The sequence below is a fragment of the Chelmon rostratus genome, chromosome 24 (assembly GCF_017976325.1).
Source record: "Chelmon rostratus isolate fCheRos1 chromosome 24, fCheRos1.pri, whole genome shotgun sequence".
Lineage (NCBI taxonomy): Eukaryota > Metazoa > Chordata > Actinopteri > Chaetodontiformes > Chaetodontidae > Chelmon > Chelmon rostratus.
The window spans coordinates 12403432-12416958 of record NC_055681.1 but is presented as its reverse complement, the minus strand read 5'-3'; the positions used below and the strand labels follow the sequence as shown (position 1 = coordinate 12416958).

At 43.0% G+C, this 13527-nt stretch overlaps 2 protein-coding genes across 3 annotated transcripts; one reads left to right on the top strand and one right to left on the bottom strand.

Annotated features, from left to right (window-relative positions):
• Positions 1-5608: 5608 nt before the first annotated feature.
• On the top strand, positions 5609-8119 carry lypd6 (LY6/PLAUR domain containing 6). Its single transcript, XM_041966438.1, has 4 exons — positions 5609-5729; positions 7469-7567; positions 7746-7876; positions 7952-8119. Exons 1-4 carry the CDS (start codon positions 5609-5611, stop codon positions 8117-8119), a joined length of 519 nt encoding a protein of 172 aa, XP_041822372.1.
• A 1432-nt stretch (positions 8120-9551) lies between these two features.
• On the bottom strand, positions 9552-13240 carry mmadhca (metabolism of cobalamin associated Da). Of its 2 annotated transcripts, none has more exons than XM_041966275.1 (8): positions 13196-13240; positions 12689-12734; positions 12183-12324; positions 11701-11918; positions 11086-11191; positions 10861-10955; positions 10682-10768; positions 9552-10429 (listed from the first exon to the last, which is right to left on the bottom strand). In XM_041966275.1, exons 2-8 carry the CDS (start codon positions 12698-12700, stop codon positions 10211-10213), a joined length of 879 nt encoding a protein of 292 aa, XP_041822209.1. In that variant the 5' UTR covers positions 12701-12734; positions 13196-13240; the 3' UTR covers positions 9552-10210. The 2 variants fall into 2 exon arrangements, with proteins under 2 accessions (XP_041822209.1, XP_041822208.1); XM_041966274.1 differs by having other exon boundaries at positions 9554-10429; positions 10861-10979.
• Positions 13241-13527: the final 287 nt, after the last annotated feature.

The following is a 13527-nucleotide window of genomic DNA, read 5'->3' as shown; positions in this document are numbered from 1 at the left end:
GGTCATCTCTCCCCTAAAATACCTTGTTATACATTTAAATATACAATGCAATGGTAGTAAAATGGTACTTAGTTACATTCCAGTATTGCATTGGGATGATAAGCAACTTCCTGATGCGATTCACAAACTTAGCAGAAATTGAAACCATCTCTCATTACTGGTGTGACGTAGCAGTGACGGTGCAGCACCACCCTCCTCCTCCCTCAGTTTGCGCGAGCGGCACGGTGCTGTCAGATGCTCCTCTGCGGACAGTCCGGCTGCAAGTCGACGGAATACAGCCGGTAAGTCGCATCATAAAGTAACCTGGACTACAAGTTAAAGTTTTAATGCGCCTGTAAATCTCACGCATTAGTGTAATTAAGCCGCAGCAGCGCTTGTTATAACACTGATTATATATATATGCATCAAATGAGAGCAGATCAATGCTGTAACACTTCTTTAATTGTTCATCCTTGCAGCAGAGCAGAGCAGGTGTTTAAAGTGCTCCGTTAGTTATAAATACGCGTTTTAATCATCAAGGCTGTTTTAATGAATGTGAAGGGGCTGAGATTGGAAGCGCGGCTTCTGAATGAAGCTCAGCTGTAGCTACACATCTGTGTGTGTGTGTGTGTGTGTGTGTGCAGTCGTTCTGATCATACTGTACATGAAGAGTGTGTGTGACAGGCTGTTCATGATGGAATGTAACTTAGTACAGTTACTTTGAAAAAGCTTGTACTCCATTTACTCTACTTTATAAATACTGTAGAAGTATAGTGTACTTGTGTGTGTACAGTATATAAGCAGCTACCAGTGTACAGTTTCACCTCCAACAGCTACAACATCTAAATATTGTTTCCATCAGTGATGGAAATCCAATAATATGCAGTAGTACATAATTTCTGATGATTTAATGAGGACATTCTGCTGCATAATTACCACTTTTGAAGCTCTAATGACAATTTGATGCATACTTTTACTTTAGGATCTGAGTATGATGCTTTAGAAGCTGAAAATATAGTGAAAAACGTGTAGCTACTTCATTAGATGCGTAGTTTTTTGCAAAAACCACCAAATGATGGCTGTCGGACTGGTAAGTTGTCAAAATGATGTCAGCTGATATACAAAATTAGAGTTTGGTTGCATGTTACCAAAACAAATTATTGACCTTTAGGCAGCAATTCTTTATTACTGTTGTGACCTTTTTAATCCGTATTAAACGAGGTGTCAGGCATTTTATGAGACTCCAGCTCAGCAAGGACCTCATGAAAATCTCACAGTCACGCCGTGACTCAGTCAACCCAGGTGGAAACGCTTGGGAAGCAGCGTGTGCATTTGTGTGAACAGTGGAAAGCTGAGCTTCAGCCGTACGTCTGATGGAATATTTAAGTTAGGATACGCTGTGCTTTGGAGTATCGGTCATCAGTGAAGTGTTAAACAGCTTAAGACACAAGAATTCAGCCAGAGTGTAATTTCTGTGGTGCAGTCATGTATCCCCCACCAAAAAACATTAGCAGTGGTACGACAGAAGTTAAGCCCCTGCCATATGTGTCTGGTCGATAGAACTGAGCTGCTGGATATCGGCTGAACTTCAAAGGCAACCCTGGTGGCCTAAATCTTAATCGAGTATTCTTTTGACACGCATGACCAACATGGAGCAATTATCCTTCATCCGAGGAACCAGATAGTTCAAATTTAGCATTTTGTTTACTATCTACGGCAGCCTGGATCAATTTATGATTATCGGGATTTTTCAACATTGGCTCTGTTAATAGGGTCTAACCATGCAAATTCTGTCCCTGTGTTGTTTAACCATGCAGTATGTGATGCATTCAAGTTTGAAAGAAGGGGTTTGAACACACACAGAGGCACAACATGTGTTTCGACACGTTTGAATGGTTTACCTCATAAATTATAAGCAAGTAGAGCTTTAACACAAAAGCTACAACTGAGTGCTGAATGAGTGAGACAAAATGCACACAAGGCATGCACCTCATTAATGTATGCCCCAAATATTCCTGTACTTGCCATATATCATACAGGGAGGAAAAATATATCAGTTACATTGTGGTTTTGAATAAAAATGACTTTCCCAGTACTATTTACAATGTTTTGGGTGTGTTTTAGTCATAAATCTATTATCTCTGACAGCGCTTGAAGGCAGCATAGCACTGCCTGCGGACAGAAGGTGAAAAGCAATCAGTTAACAGCTTGCCTGCATATTTTTTTCACCGTCTTCTCTTGGAAAAAACTTTTTTCATTGACTTGAGTCATGTTATGTCATTATCTTTTTTTAGAAGTAATATATGTGTAGAAAACACAGCCTAACCTCTGTTGACTGATTTATAGCACTGGACACGGCAGATAAACACAACTTATCTCTGGTATGAAGAGGTCACAAGCAGCATGAGTCAATTTTAAATGTATGTCTTGTTTTGTTTTGTTTTGTTTTTAACTCATTTTCTGGATAAAAGAGAACAAAATATGACACTTTTGTCCGGACGGCTGCATCACCACCACGCCTGAAATCACACCTGTAAAGAACACCTTGCAAAACTAATGTCTCCGAAACAAACGCTGCATGTGTCCAACAGTGTATTGCTAATAATATTGCTGAGAAGCTGCACAGTTCATCAACTTCTACACTCCCAATTTGCAAACTCGAGCCCCAGTTGTCAGGGGAGACAGAAAGATTTAAAACCTGCTCTCCTTCAGATTCTTTCAGCCCTGCGTGGCCTTTTAACTGGGACCTGAAGAAGCTGGCCGGTGCTGATTGAACCCTGAGTGATCCAGACCCACTCCATCCCTCTCCAGTTGTAACAGGGAGCCATTGTACCTAATCCCCGTGCCCCTGCCCCTTCGACTCAGACCAGATTTTACCTCCAGGCATCCATCAGACAGCTCAAAGTTGGAGAGCCAATCTCAAGTTTTCCTTTCAGCGTGCAGCATATCATTACGAGCTGTACTGTAGCACGAGTGCTCTCATGAATGCAAGCCCACACACTGAAAGACTTCTCTGAAGCGTTTCAAATAATACTCCATCGCGTAATTAGTCTGCGTTTCCACAACTCAACTTCTGTGGTGCAAGCTCGGTTTAAAAAATTCAAACTAGTGGATCTAATTGATTGAACATTCAGATGGACCTTCCACCAGCTTTCGATGAGAGAGTAGAGTATTTATACATTGTGCTTCAGGAGCTGAGCTGAGTGTGGTGCAATTAGGGCTGCAACTAATTAAGCAACTGATGTTTATTTTCTCAATAAATTGATTGTTTGGTGTATAAAATGTCAAAATGCTCAAATTTCCAAAGCTCAAGTTAAAATATTGAAACGTTTTGTTTTGTAGAAACAAGACAAGACCCAGAGATGAGTTTCCATTTCTATTTATTCTTATTTATTTTGAGTGGCAAGAACCAGCAAAAATTTGCTTGAAAAATTAAATAAGGGATTAGTTTTGCTCAATGTTTATTTGACCAATCATTCCAACTCTAAATTCAATTGTGTTGTCTTCCTGTAAATGTACAGTGTTTACTGTAGTCCAATACAATATTCACAGATCATTCAAAATGATTTTGCTGTTAAATATTGTGGAGTGTGTAAATGTCTTTGTAGTTCATTGCCTACATGTTCAGTTTGCTTTGATTTATTCTTTTTTTGCTTTAAACTGAATAATCAGAGCCTTTGATAGCAGGATTCAGAGAATGCTGTAAACAGTACAGCGCAGGATGGTTATTCTGTCTGCAGCAAAACACATAGGTCAGTTTTATTGGGGCATGCATAATGCAAAGAAAACAAGCATTTACAACCACACAGCCACCGCAGTGCCTGCAGGATAAAACGTAAAGTAGAGTCAGAGGCATCGGAACTCGTCGCTGATCTTACACAAATCTCAAATCTGGGGCAAAACCAGGTCATCTGGTGTGTAATTCATTGATTGACGTCTCGGTGAATCTAAGAGGAGCCTTTGCTAGAGAGCGTTCTGCCTAGACTGTAACTGAATACTTAACCGAGTACTATTAGATGTCCTCATGGAAAACAACTTCAATTTAAAAGGAAGTGTTGTCAGTGAAATGGCAAAAGTCCTGCAGATACCAACAGTTTGTTGTGAACAGTATAATATTATAACGTATACTTTGTATTTCAAATAGAGGACTGTAAATCATACTGAAAGAAAGTTGAAGCACATACCAAAGCCCATAGAAAAAATTGTTAATTTAATGGCACACTTCTGTTCTGTGAATTAAACTCACATAGTGACAACAGGAATGCCCCCTCTTAAAGTTTATTTGATCTGCCGGTGTCGGTATTTTCTGAACGGGGCTCAGACCTTTAGGCTGTGGACAGACGCTCATGTTGGAGGGTTATTCTCGACAGTGTGGGTTCATCACTGACTTGCCAGTTGTTCCTCTTGAGTCTGGAATGAAAACAAATTCTTTCCTGCTGCATAAAGATGGAAATATTTGAACCTGATTTGGAGATATTTCAAAGGATTATCACGGCGGCTTTGAGGATATTTCTTAGATTCAGTCTCATAATAAATAACATGCTTTCAAAAGGATTTCTCACTGTTAACTCTGGGGATGGCAGTGTTAGTATTCGGCCCAGACTGAAAACTGGAACATGGCTTGACATTTTGGTACAGACATTCATGTTCCTGTCGGGATAAATTGGAACAATTGCGACATTAGCAGTCAGTATAGCCTCACGTAGCCACTAGCACAACTGTAGACTCTTAGTTTGGTTATTAAGTCCTAGCAATGCAATAAAATGTAATAGAAATGCTGAATGATAAATAGTTAATAAAGGATTTTAAGTGTCAGACCTGCACAGACCTGCAAAAATGCCTCCACATCCGAGATCGCGAGCTTAAGCTCCTTCTCTGCAGGGCCGACACCGGGCGCTTTATTAATGGGGCAGTGAATCTATTTAGCCGAGGAACTGATTTGGAAGTAAAGAAGGTGGAGAGGGGGATGTTTCCTTCTTGAGCAGACCTGCTGTTGCAATCTCCAAGAGTCAGAGTAAAAGACAATACAAATGCTGACTTGGCTTTGCCAATGAATGACCCACTGGATGACAGAAAAAGAAAAAAAAACATTTGGCCGGCAACAATGAACGGCTAAATTCCCAGAGGGCAGAAGGGGCTCGTAGTTGAAACATAACTCATGTTTATGTCAAAAGTGATGGGGAAGGGGGTGGATGCTTGGAGCTGAAGCTCAGAGTGGGCCAGTAGGGATCCTTTTGACGTTTAAATAATGAAGCAAGCACACAGTGGGAGCAGCACACACAGCTGATCACTTTTATAGATGAATTCCCTCCATGATTCAACTTTTCTCCGCAGAGGACATTTATTTTCATGTTCTCCATTCACTGCAACTGAAATATCGACATACACGTCTTTTACATTTTATTTTAAGTTATTTATTTAATATTTATCAAGGTGTATAAAAAGTAGGCTATGAGAAACATCTAGATTAAGTGCACTGACCATATGTGGTGAAGCAATTTAACTGGCTCATTCAGTTTTAAGGTACCCTTCCTGCGGATGCATTTTAATCCGCCCCTGTGGCGCCCCCCCTCTCTCCCACAGTGTTCTCCGGCCCAAACAGACAAGTGCATGAAAGTACTTTGGCCCCATGATGGAGGCCTGGCCGACCCTGGCCTGGGTCCTGCTCGTGACCAACCTTGCTGATTGGCTGAAAACTGTCCAGTCACGGGACTTCACCATGATGGACATCATCCTGCTGCATCCCTCAAGTAGGAACATAACATCGCTGTTTGCTTCACGGGTGTTTTCAGTGTAAACAAACTGTTTCCAGAGGTGCTCGAGTGTTGGCAGCCATATGAGTGGAGTTTTTTAATGTCAAATCCATCCATCCATCCATTCATTCATTCATTCATGGCTACCATATCACCCTCTAGCAGGTGTTTGAAATATTACAGTATCTCAAAATCATACGACAAATGTCAGTGATATGCTAAAGAGTGCCTTTTTTTAAATTCCTGAAAACATTTGTTCAAATCTGCCTCCAGCGGCATCGTAAGACAAAAGATTTAGGGACCTTGAAAGTGATCGAGTGTGTGTGCGTGTATATGTGTGTGTGTTTGTGTCTGTCTGAGTAACAGGTTTTGTCCTGTGATTGAAAAGTGGCTGACCCATAGCCCATGGCGGAAAATGGGCTGATTCTCTGATTCTTGCCAAGGGGAAAGCCAAACAACTCGGTGTTTGATCACTGTGTCAGAGCTGTGTGGTGAGCAGATGATTGTTCAGAGACACTGTCTGGAAAACAGATCTTTTATGGAAGGACTTGACAGCATCGTTTCCACGGGTCATGAGAATGTAAACAGGGGACAGTCAACAGGCTACAGATTTGTTGCTTTTCTCGCTGAATCTGCAATCGCGTTAATAAAGAACAAAGAAAACAATAGTGCGGCAGAGCAGTCACACTGATGGAGCATGCCACAGTGTTGATGCACCACCTGCTCCACAGAAACCCTCATTTGCAGAGAACATATAGCAGCTACGCTTGGACCACACTCTGGACCCCGGGCCTTGACAGGCTTGAGCCTGGCGACGCGGAAGGTGAGGTGGGTCTACTCGGCGCGCTGCCGCTGGGTTGAACACTTAGGAGGTGGAAAAGAGTCCTACAAACTGAGGCACCAACTTGTGAGACTCCACCCTCAGAGGGTGATCGCAGATGGACAGCCAGACCTTCTGCCCTGGGTACTGGCATGGGGCTGGGGCATCGCAGCAGCCGGTGGTCCTCTGGTAGCAGATGGATGTACGGAGGGGGACAGAGTGGATTGGCGACAGAAAAATGGCCACAGAAATGGCGACAAGTGTGGTTAATCTGACTTACAAGTCAGCCTCCATGTTGACATGAAGTCAGCAGGATGAATCTGCGGATTTACTGGCATGCGCACACATTTCGGATGCGCGGTTTCTGGTGCGTTTATGTTTTGCAGCGCATGTCAACACATAAATAATTAATGGATCCTCATTACAGAAGTGCTCAAAGGTTCAAAGAAGATAAAATGAGATCATCTTTTATTCATACCCACAGCGGGGGAATTTGCAGTGTTACAGCTGGAAAGGTGATAGTGTAATAGAAAGAAGCATCAGCAAAAAAATGAAGAGATTATTGATAAGTAAACAATATTTTAAATAAAACAGACACAATATTGCACAGTGGAAATATTGATATTACGCAGTTTCATTGGACTGAGTGAATTTGCCAGTTCCAGCAGGTTGACTGGTTTGAGGGAAGGACCTGCAGTATCTCTCCTTCGCACACCGCGGGTGAAGCAGCCTGCAACTGAAGGAGCTGCCCAGTGTGACACGTCCTCCATCAGGAATGATATTTTAGCCCTCATCCTCCTTTCTCCCACCTATTCCACTGGGTCGTAGGGGCATCCCAGGACAGAGCTGGCCTTCTTCTGCCCCAGCATGCATCACTAGCGCAGAGTACTTAAGTATGTCTGTCTGTCCCCCGCAGCTACACCTCATCCCGGTGGCTTCAAGTGCTTCACGTGCCAAGACGCCTCCGACAACTACGAGTGTAATCGCTGGGCACCGGATGTTTACTGTCCAAAAGGTACATCAGCTTGTTTTCCATGTGTGCAGCTGGGCTGAGTATGTCTGTATATGAACACACTAGGTGCAGTCTCGTGAGATTATTGATTATCAGAAGGGAATTTTGGGGCGTCAGACTCTCTGATCTGGTGTGGAGGCAGTAAAATGATCCAGAAATGAAGGCGTGTCATGTCTTCCAGATGCCAGATACTGTTACACCCTCCACATGATGGATAACCATGGAGACAGTGTGTCTGTGACCAAGCGTTGTGTGACTCTGGAGGACTGCCTGTTTACTGGCTGCGCTCATGTCACTGATAATGGCTATCAGGTATGTGCAGCCCCTGGATTAACACTGCATCAGCGTCCGCCGCCTGACGCTCATTATTTAAATCTCATCCGTCAGGTGTGCTCGTCCTGCTGCGAGGGGAACATCTGCAACGTGTCGGTGCCCAGAAACGAGAGCAGCGCCGTCTTCTCCTCCACCTCTCCTCTCGTCAGCTCCAGCAAGGGGCTTCCTCCTGCGTCGCTGAGCTACGCCGTCCTCATCGTCTTCACAGCTGGACACGTTTGAGAGGGAAACTTGATGCTTAATGCATTTCCTAATGGTTAGGTTTCTCCTTCCTGTCAGACAATATTTACATTTTCTTGTAATTTATTTCTAAGTGTCAATATTAATGTGAGGCTGTTATTGTTTACTGTGTTTTTTTGGACGTTGCATGTGAAATCCATTGTCATCTTGTTCATTGGTTGTAATAAATACATGTACAAAATCACATTTTGTTTCACGGTGTGCTATCATGAGACTGATCACATGACATAACCACACTCAACTTTTTGAGGGGAGAGGTGGGGCCTAAGGGGGGGGGCACGCCCCACCACCAGTATCTGATTGGCCGGCCCTGGTAAAGAAGTGATTTACATCTGACCACAAAGTCTCCAAAACAACTAGTAGTAGTTGGTGGTTGAAGGTAAAGGGGGTCTGCAGTACATCCAATCAACCACTAGATGGCAAAAAATAACCATCACATACACAGGCTGAATTTACAGGCACGCGCACACACACACACACACACACAGGACATAATCCAGGTTTTCTTGTTGAGGATTAAATAAAATACTCAATGACACACATGTCTTACTGGATGTTTTGACAGAAGGGAACAGTGCACCCTATAGATGGAGCGGCTTTCACAAATCTCTCAATGCAGCGATTCAGCGTTTTTTTTCAAAGGTGAATATACTGTATATACAAGATGCAAAAGAAAATTGTCACATGAGGCAGTATGTCATGCAAAAATGAGCTTCCAAGCATTCGGTTCATCTCAGACCCGAAATCCAGACAAATCAAATGTTCCTTGCGGCGTCCAACAGTCAAATCCAATCAAACCAGTCAACCAGGGGACAATTCCCACCTGAAGAGAACATCGAGGGGTCTTTTTTTTTTGTCCGAATAACAACGGGTGAGAGTGTAACGATACACTGTTTTTCATTGCACACAATGAGACATCACTTTGATCGGGATGCATGTGTATGTGTGAATGTCTCGGGCATCCAGACTGACTTTTTTGCTCATTTTGAAAATGTATGGTAACAATTTGTCACACAGGTTGGTGTGTTTGAACTCCCTGCTGTGAAATAAGCAAGATGACCATATTCTATAAAATACACACAAAGGTAATGAATCCCTGTGTGTGTGTGTGTGTACCAGGACCCTGTTCTTCATATGTGGCTTCACTAATTCATGCTAACAAGCAGCTATCAGGTTGAAATAATCTTTTTCATTCTCATCCATCTCATTGGTTTCCTTGAATGCAGATTGATGTGACTGTTTAGTTCATCATGTGATTGCAGTCATGTGAGGTTGGTGTGATCCAATCATGCACTCCGGACATATTTTTGTGTGTGTTCCTACAGTATTTCTGATGTTAATTTGTTCCACATCACGCCTCGACAATGTTTCCACTTTCCTGGTTAGTACAATCGATGTTGTTGCACGATTGGTGAGCACAATTCAAAAAGGATGAGCACATGATCACAGTCTGTTTTATTTACATTTTACACAGAGTCCTGACGTTTTGGATTACTCCTCATCATGAAAATCAAACTGTCATCTCAGATTGTCAGTATGTTAATCTGGATAACTCAGCGTAGGAAGAACGAGGCCCTGGTGGTAACTTTGTTCAGTAGTTCTGTCACAACTGTAGCACTTAAACTGATAATAGGATCCACGTTTCTTTCCGTCCTGTGCAACAGAAAAAAAAACACTGTAAATGTTTGTATCAAAAGTTATCTGACATCATTTAACCAGAATCTTCAGGTGTTGTTGGAATTGGGCTCTTTGACATGAGCTACTAGCAGCTGCCTGAGACCATTTGGAGGATTTCCAGTTCATATCCTTGCTTTTAATATCATAAAACACAGATGATGTCACCCTCTACTGAAAATATTACATGTGTAGTTCTTCCCACTGCACTCAACAGGTCTGCGCTAGAGTGTCTGTCGAGTCCTTGTTACAGTAAGACAAACTCTGCACAACCTTTGACCGATACAACCATGTACCAACACTACCATACATAAAGTTCCAAGCTTCTTCAGCCATAAATGGAGGCCTTGTGTTTGGATTTAGTTCAGTGGAATAAGAAAAAAAAAACAAAACAAAAAACTATTCCTCGTCGTCGACTACATTTGAAAGTCCTTGTAGTCTTGCGACAGCGGCGCTGTGAGCCGGTGCGTTAGTAAAAACAGTCCCCACGAACAACGGCGTTCCTCTCAGGATGTGGCGGATGACCGTGCAGGAGCCAGACGCTTCGATGTGGAAGCCCAAATGCCCCAGCTCCTCCTCTGTTCGCAGTGTGGTCTGACTCGACGGGGACGCAAAGAACTGTTGGGGAACATACGGTGATGGTGATGGTGCTGCATTGTATTCACAGGCGTTTCTATTATTCTATTTAAAAACATTCTGCTTTGGAAAACACATTGGAAAACACAGAGAAACAACAGGTTACAGGAGGCTCTACATTAATTTTCCTTCAGTGGAAATGAGCTATTGGTGTCCATAAAGTCACAAAGCTTAAAATTTCTTTGGTATTCACTGTTAATGCATTTCAATCGCTACGACACACAAAGAACTCACAGCTGCTCCTGTCATCGGGTCAATGAAGTCCGCCCAGTAGCCCGCAGTCCACAGAGAGAAGCACATTTCCTTCGCACCGCTCACAAACTGCAGTGAGGAGGAAACGCAGTCAGCGGCTGTCTCAACGCTACGTCACAGAACCAAACTTCTAATAATGGCGGTGAAGTGACAGCACTCACTCTGTGGAGCAGCTGGTCTCTGTCCTGCTCTGCCGCCTCCTCGCCCCGGCTGCTCCTCTGCGTGACCGTCACTACTGTGATGGACGTGGTGGGTGCTGAGGGGAACAACAGCTCAAGATCTGACACACACACGCACACACTTTAGTTACTGAAGACTACAAACAGATGACACAACTTTTTAAGCTGATTTTGCTTAAGTGAGTCAACACCAAAAACTGCACTTACCTTTCTTTAACAGCTCAGGGCAGGAATTTACGGAGCAGTCTGTGCCCGTCTGATTAAAGTACTGCTCAGCTTTGTGGACTCTGGTGGATATAGGACCCAGTTTTCCCTGATGAGCAAACGCACACAAACAAACACACACACAATCACACACACTTCAATCATTTAATTTGACTTACTTTGGAAATTATTCTAGAGGCAGAAATGTGGATATGTGCAGAGTACAAACTTGTGTTTCAGAATGTTTTTAATTGAAAGTTTAATGAACTCCTACTTAACACTAACAGGCTGTTCTGCCTACATACAAGGCTTGTTGGCAGGAATTTTCAAATACTGAGGTCAAGAGTCCCCTGAACGCAACCCTCACCACTCTAAGTACTTGGATTTTTTTTTTACACTTTACTTATCCAGGTAACTGTGCATTACAGTAGTCGAATTTCTGAAATTGCTGGAATCAGCTCATAAAACACCCACTATGTTTTCCAATTACAGGATGTTGAGCTCCCCTCAGGTAGCTAACACCCACAAATTGACTAAAACAATAACTCAATAAAAATAAATATACCCTGAGTATCTTGAATGGAACTACAGCCCTGCTGCAAATAATAGAAAACGTACCTGGAACTCATGAACAAACTGGGCTAGTATGAACTGCTGTCTCTCTGTGCTGCTTGGGGCTGTCAGTACATCCGGCACCGTCCTCTGGACTGGAGTCTTCTTTTGGTCCTCCATGCCCTCCAGGTGACAGTCAAACCCAACGTTGCCCGGCAACTGAAAGCGCTGGTCCTGAGGTCCGAATGGTCCCATGTTCTCATCAGGCCACACAGTCCTGGGGCCTTTAGGGGACGTGACAGAGATATTTGAGTGCCCCTTTGTGTTTTGTTTGCTTTCATCCTTCTTCTGTTTGCTGCTTAAAACTACATCCCCATCTGTTGCCATGCGCACCACACCATCCTGTCTCTACATGCTGTTTTCAGAAACTTAATGCAACAGACTGGAGCGAGCACAAAGAAACAACAAACTAAAACGTAACTCTAGACAGAACATCATGGTGACATTGAGCACAACCTGGTGACCGGTTCATTCGCTGCTTGACTCACCTGACTCTGTGGGAGATACAGCTATGTACGGCTCATCTGAGCTTGCAGCAGAGAAGGTTCTGCTTTTGCTGACACGGAGAGCAGCGAAAGCTTGATATCCTGCGGTCTGAGCGAGGATAAGCCTGCCTCGTCCACACAGCACCTACACAAGAACAAAGACATCTGTTAACAGCCAGCAAAATGTTTAAAACTACAAACTGGCCCATTATCTGCTGAACTAATCAATCTACCAGTGAAAAGCTATAAAGCACATAATGCTTGATGCACGGGACAAATACAAAGGTACGGATCACACATTGGGTTTAATATTAGTGACAAAAAACAAAACAAACAAGAAACTTTGAACATTTGTATGCGATTGAGACGATAAGCAGCATGCTGGGAAATTTGCTGATATTTAAATGAAGCTTGGCTGCCACTTCACTTCATGTAAGAAACAGGGGTGTAAGTAGCCGTAATGTGAGCTCACGTAACCACGCCAAAGTTGTTGTTGTTATGTCACTTACACTGCTGGACATTGTGCTTCGTCTCCGTCTTCTTTTAACTTTTCACCTGATGGATAAAAACAACAATTGGCGCAACAGTGAATGAACTGTGTTTCTAAATCGAAGCACATTTAAGCTAACTCGAAGAGTACTAGCCAGAGTTAGTTAGCATAGCTGACATGATGCAATGATGGCGTGTGCGGTTCACGGGGCAGCAAAACAGCAAGGTCAAGTCTTCAAACACTTGCTTCTAAAAATGACCTGACAATAGCAGTAAGCTTGTACCAAACATGTACCGTCACAAACCAGCTAACTATCTAGCCACTATCGTTAGCCCAGTCAGCTGATATCTTATTATTTTGACACTTTCCCTTTTTAGACAGCACTGTATAGCCCCCTAATTTGAGATCACCTCGCACAAAATACATGGCAAGGTGGGCCATGAACGTCTTAGTACTCTGTCTAAAAAATGAGAAAATATGAATCTGCTAATGGGATTACGTTAGAAATTGTACAAATTGTTCTTACCTGTAAAGTTGCACGTACACTGCAACGCTCTCGCAAAACAGGAAGTGACGTCGGCCAAACCAGTCATGCGCAGTTTGCATAACAGTTACGTCAACAGACATTTTCGTGTATGTATGATGTTAGTGATGAGGGGTTTTGAAAACAGCTTGCACACAAGATTCCTGGAGTTGTTTTATTCTCAGACAACATTGACTTTATGATAGAACAGACTTTGAGTCCTTTCAGCAAGTGCGGCACGTCAGATATTATAGACTGATTTTCCATGTCTCACCACGAGATGGCAGCAAACTAACACTTAATGGGACCAAGAATTTAACAGCACCACTGGTCCT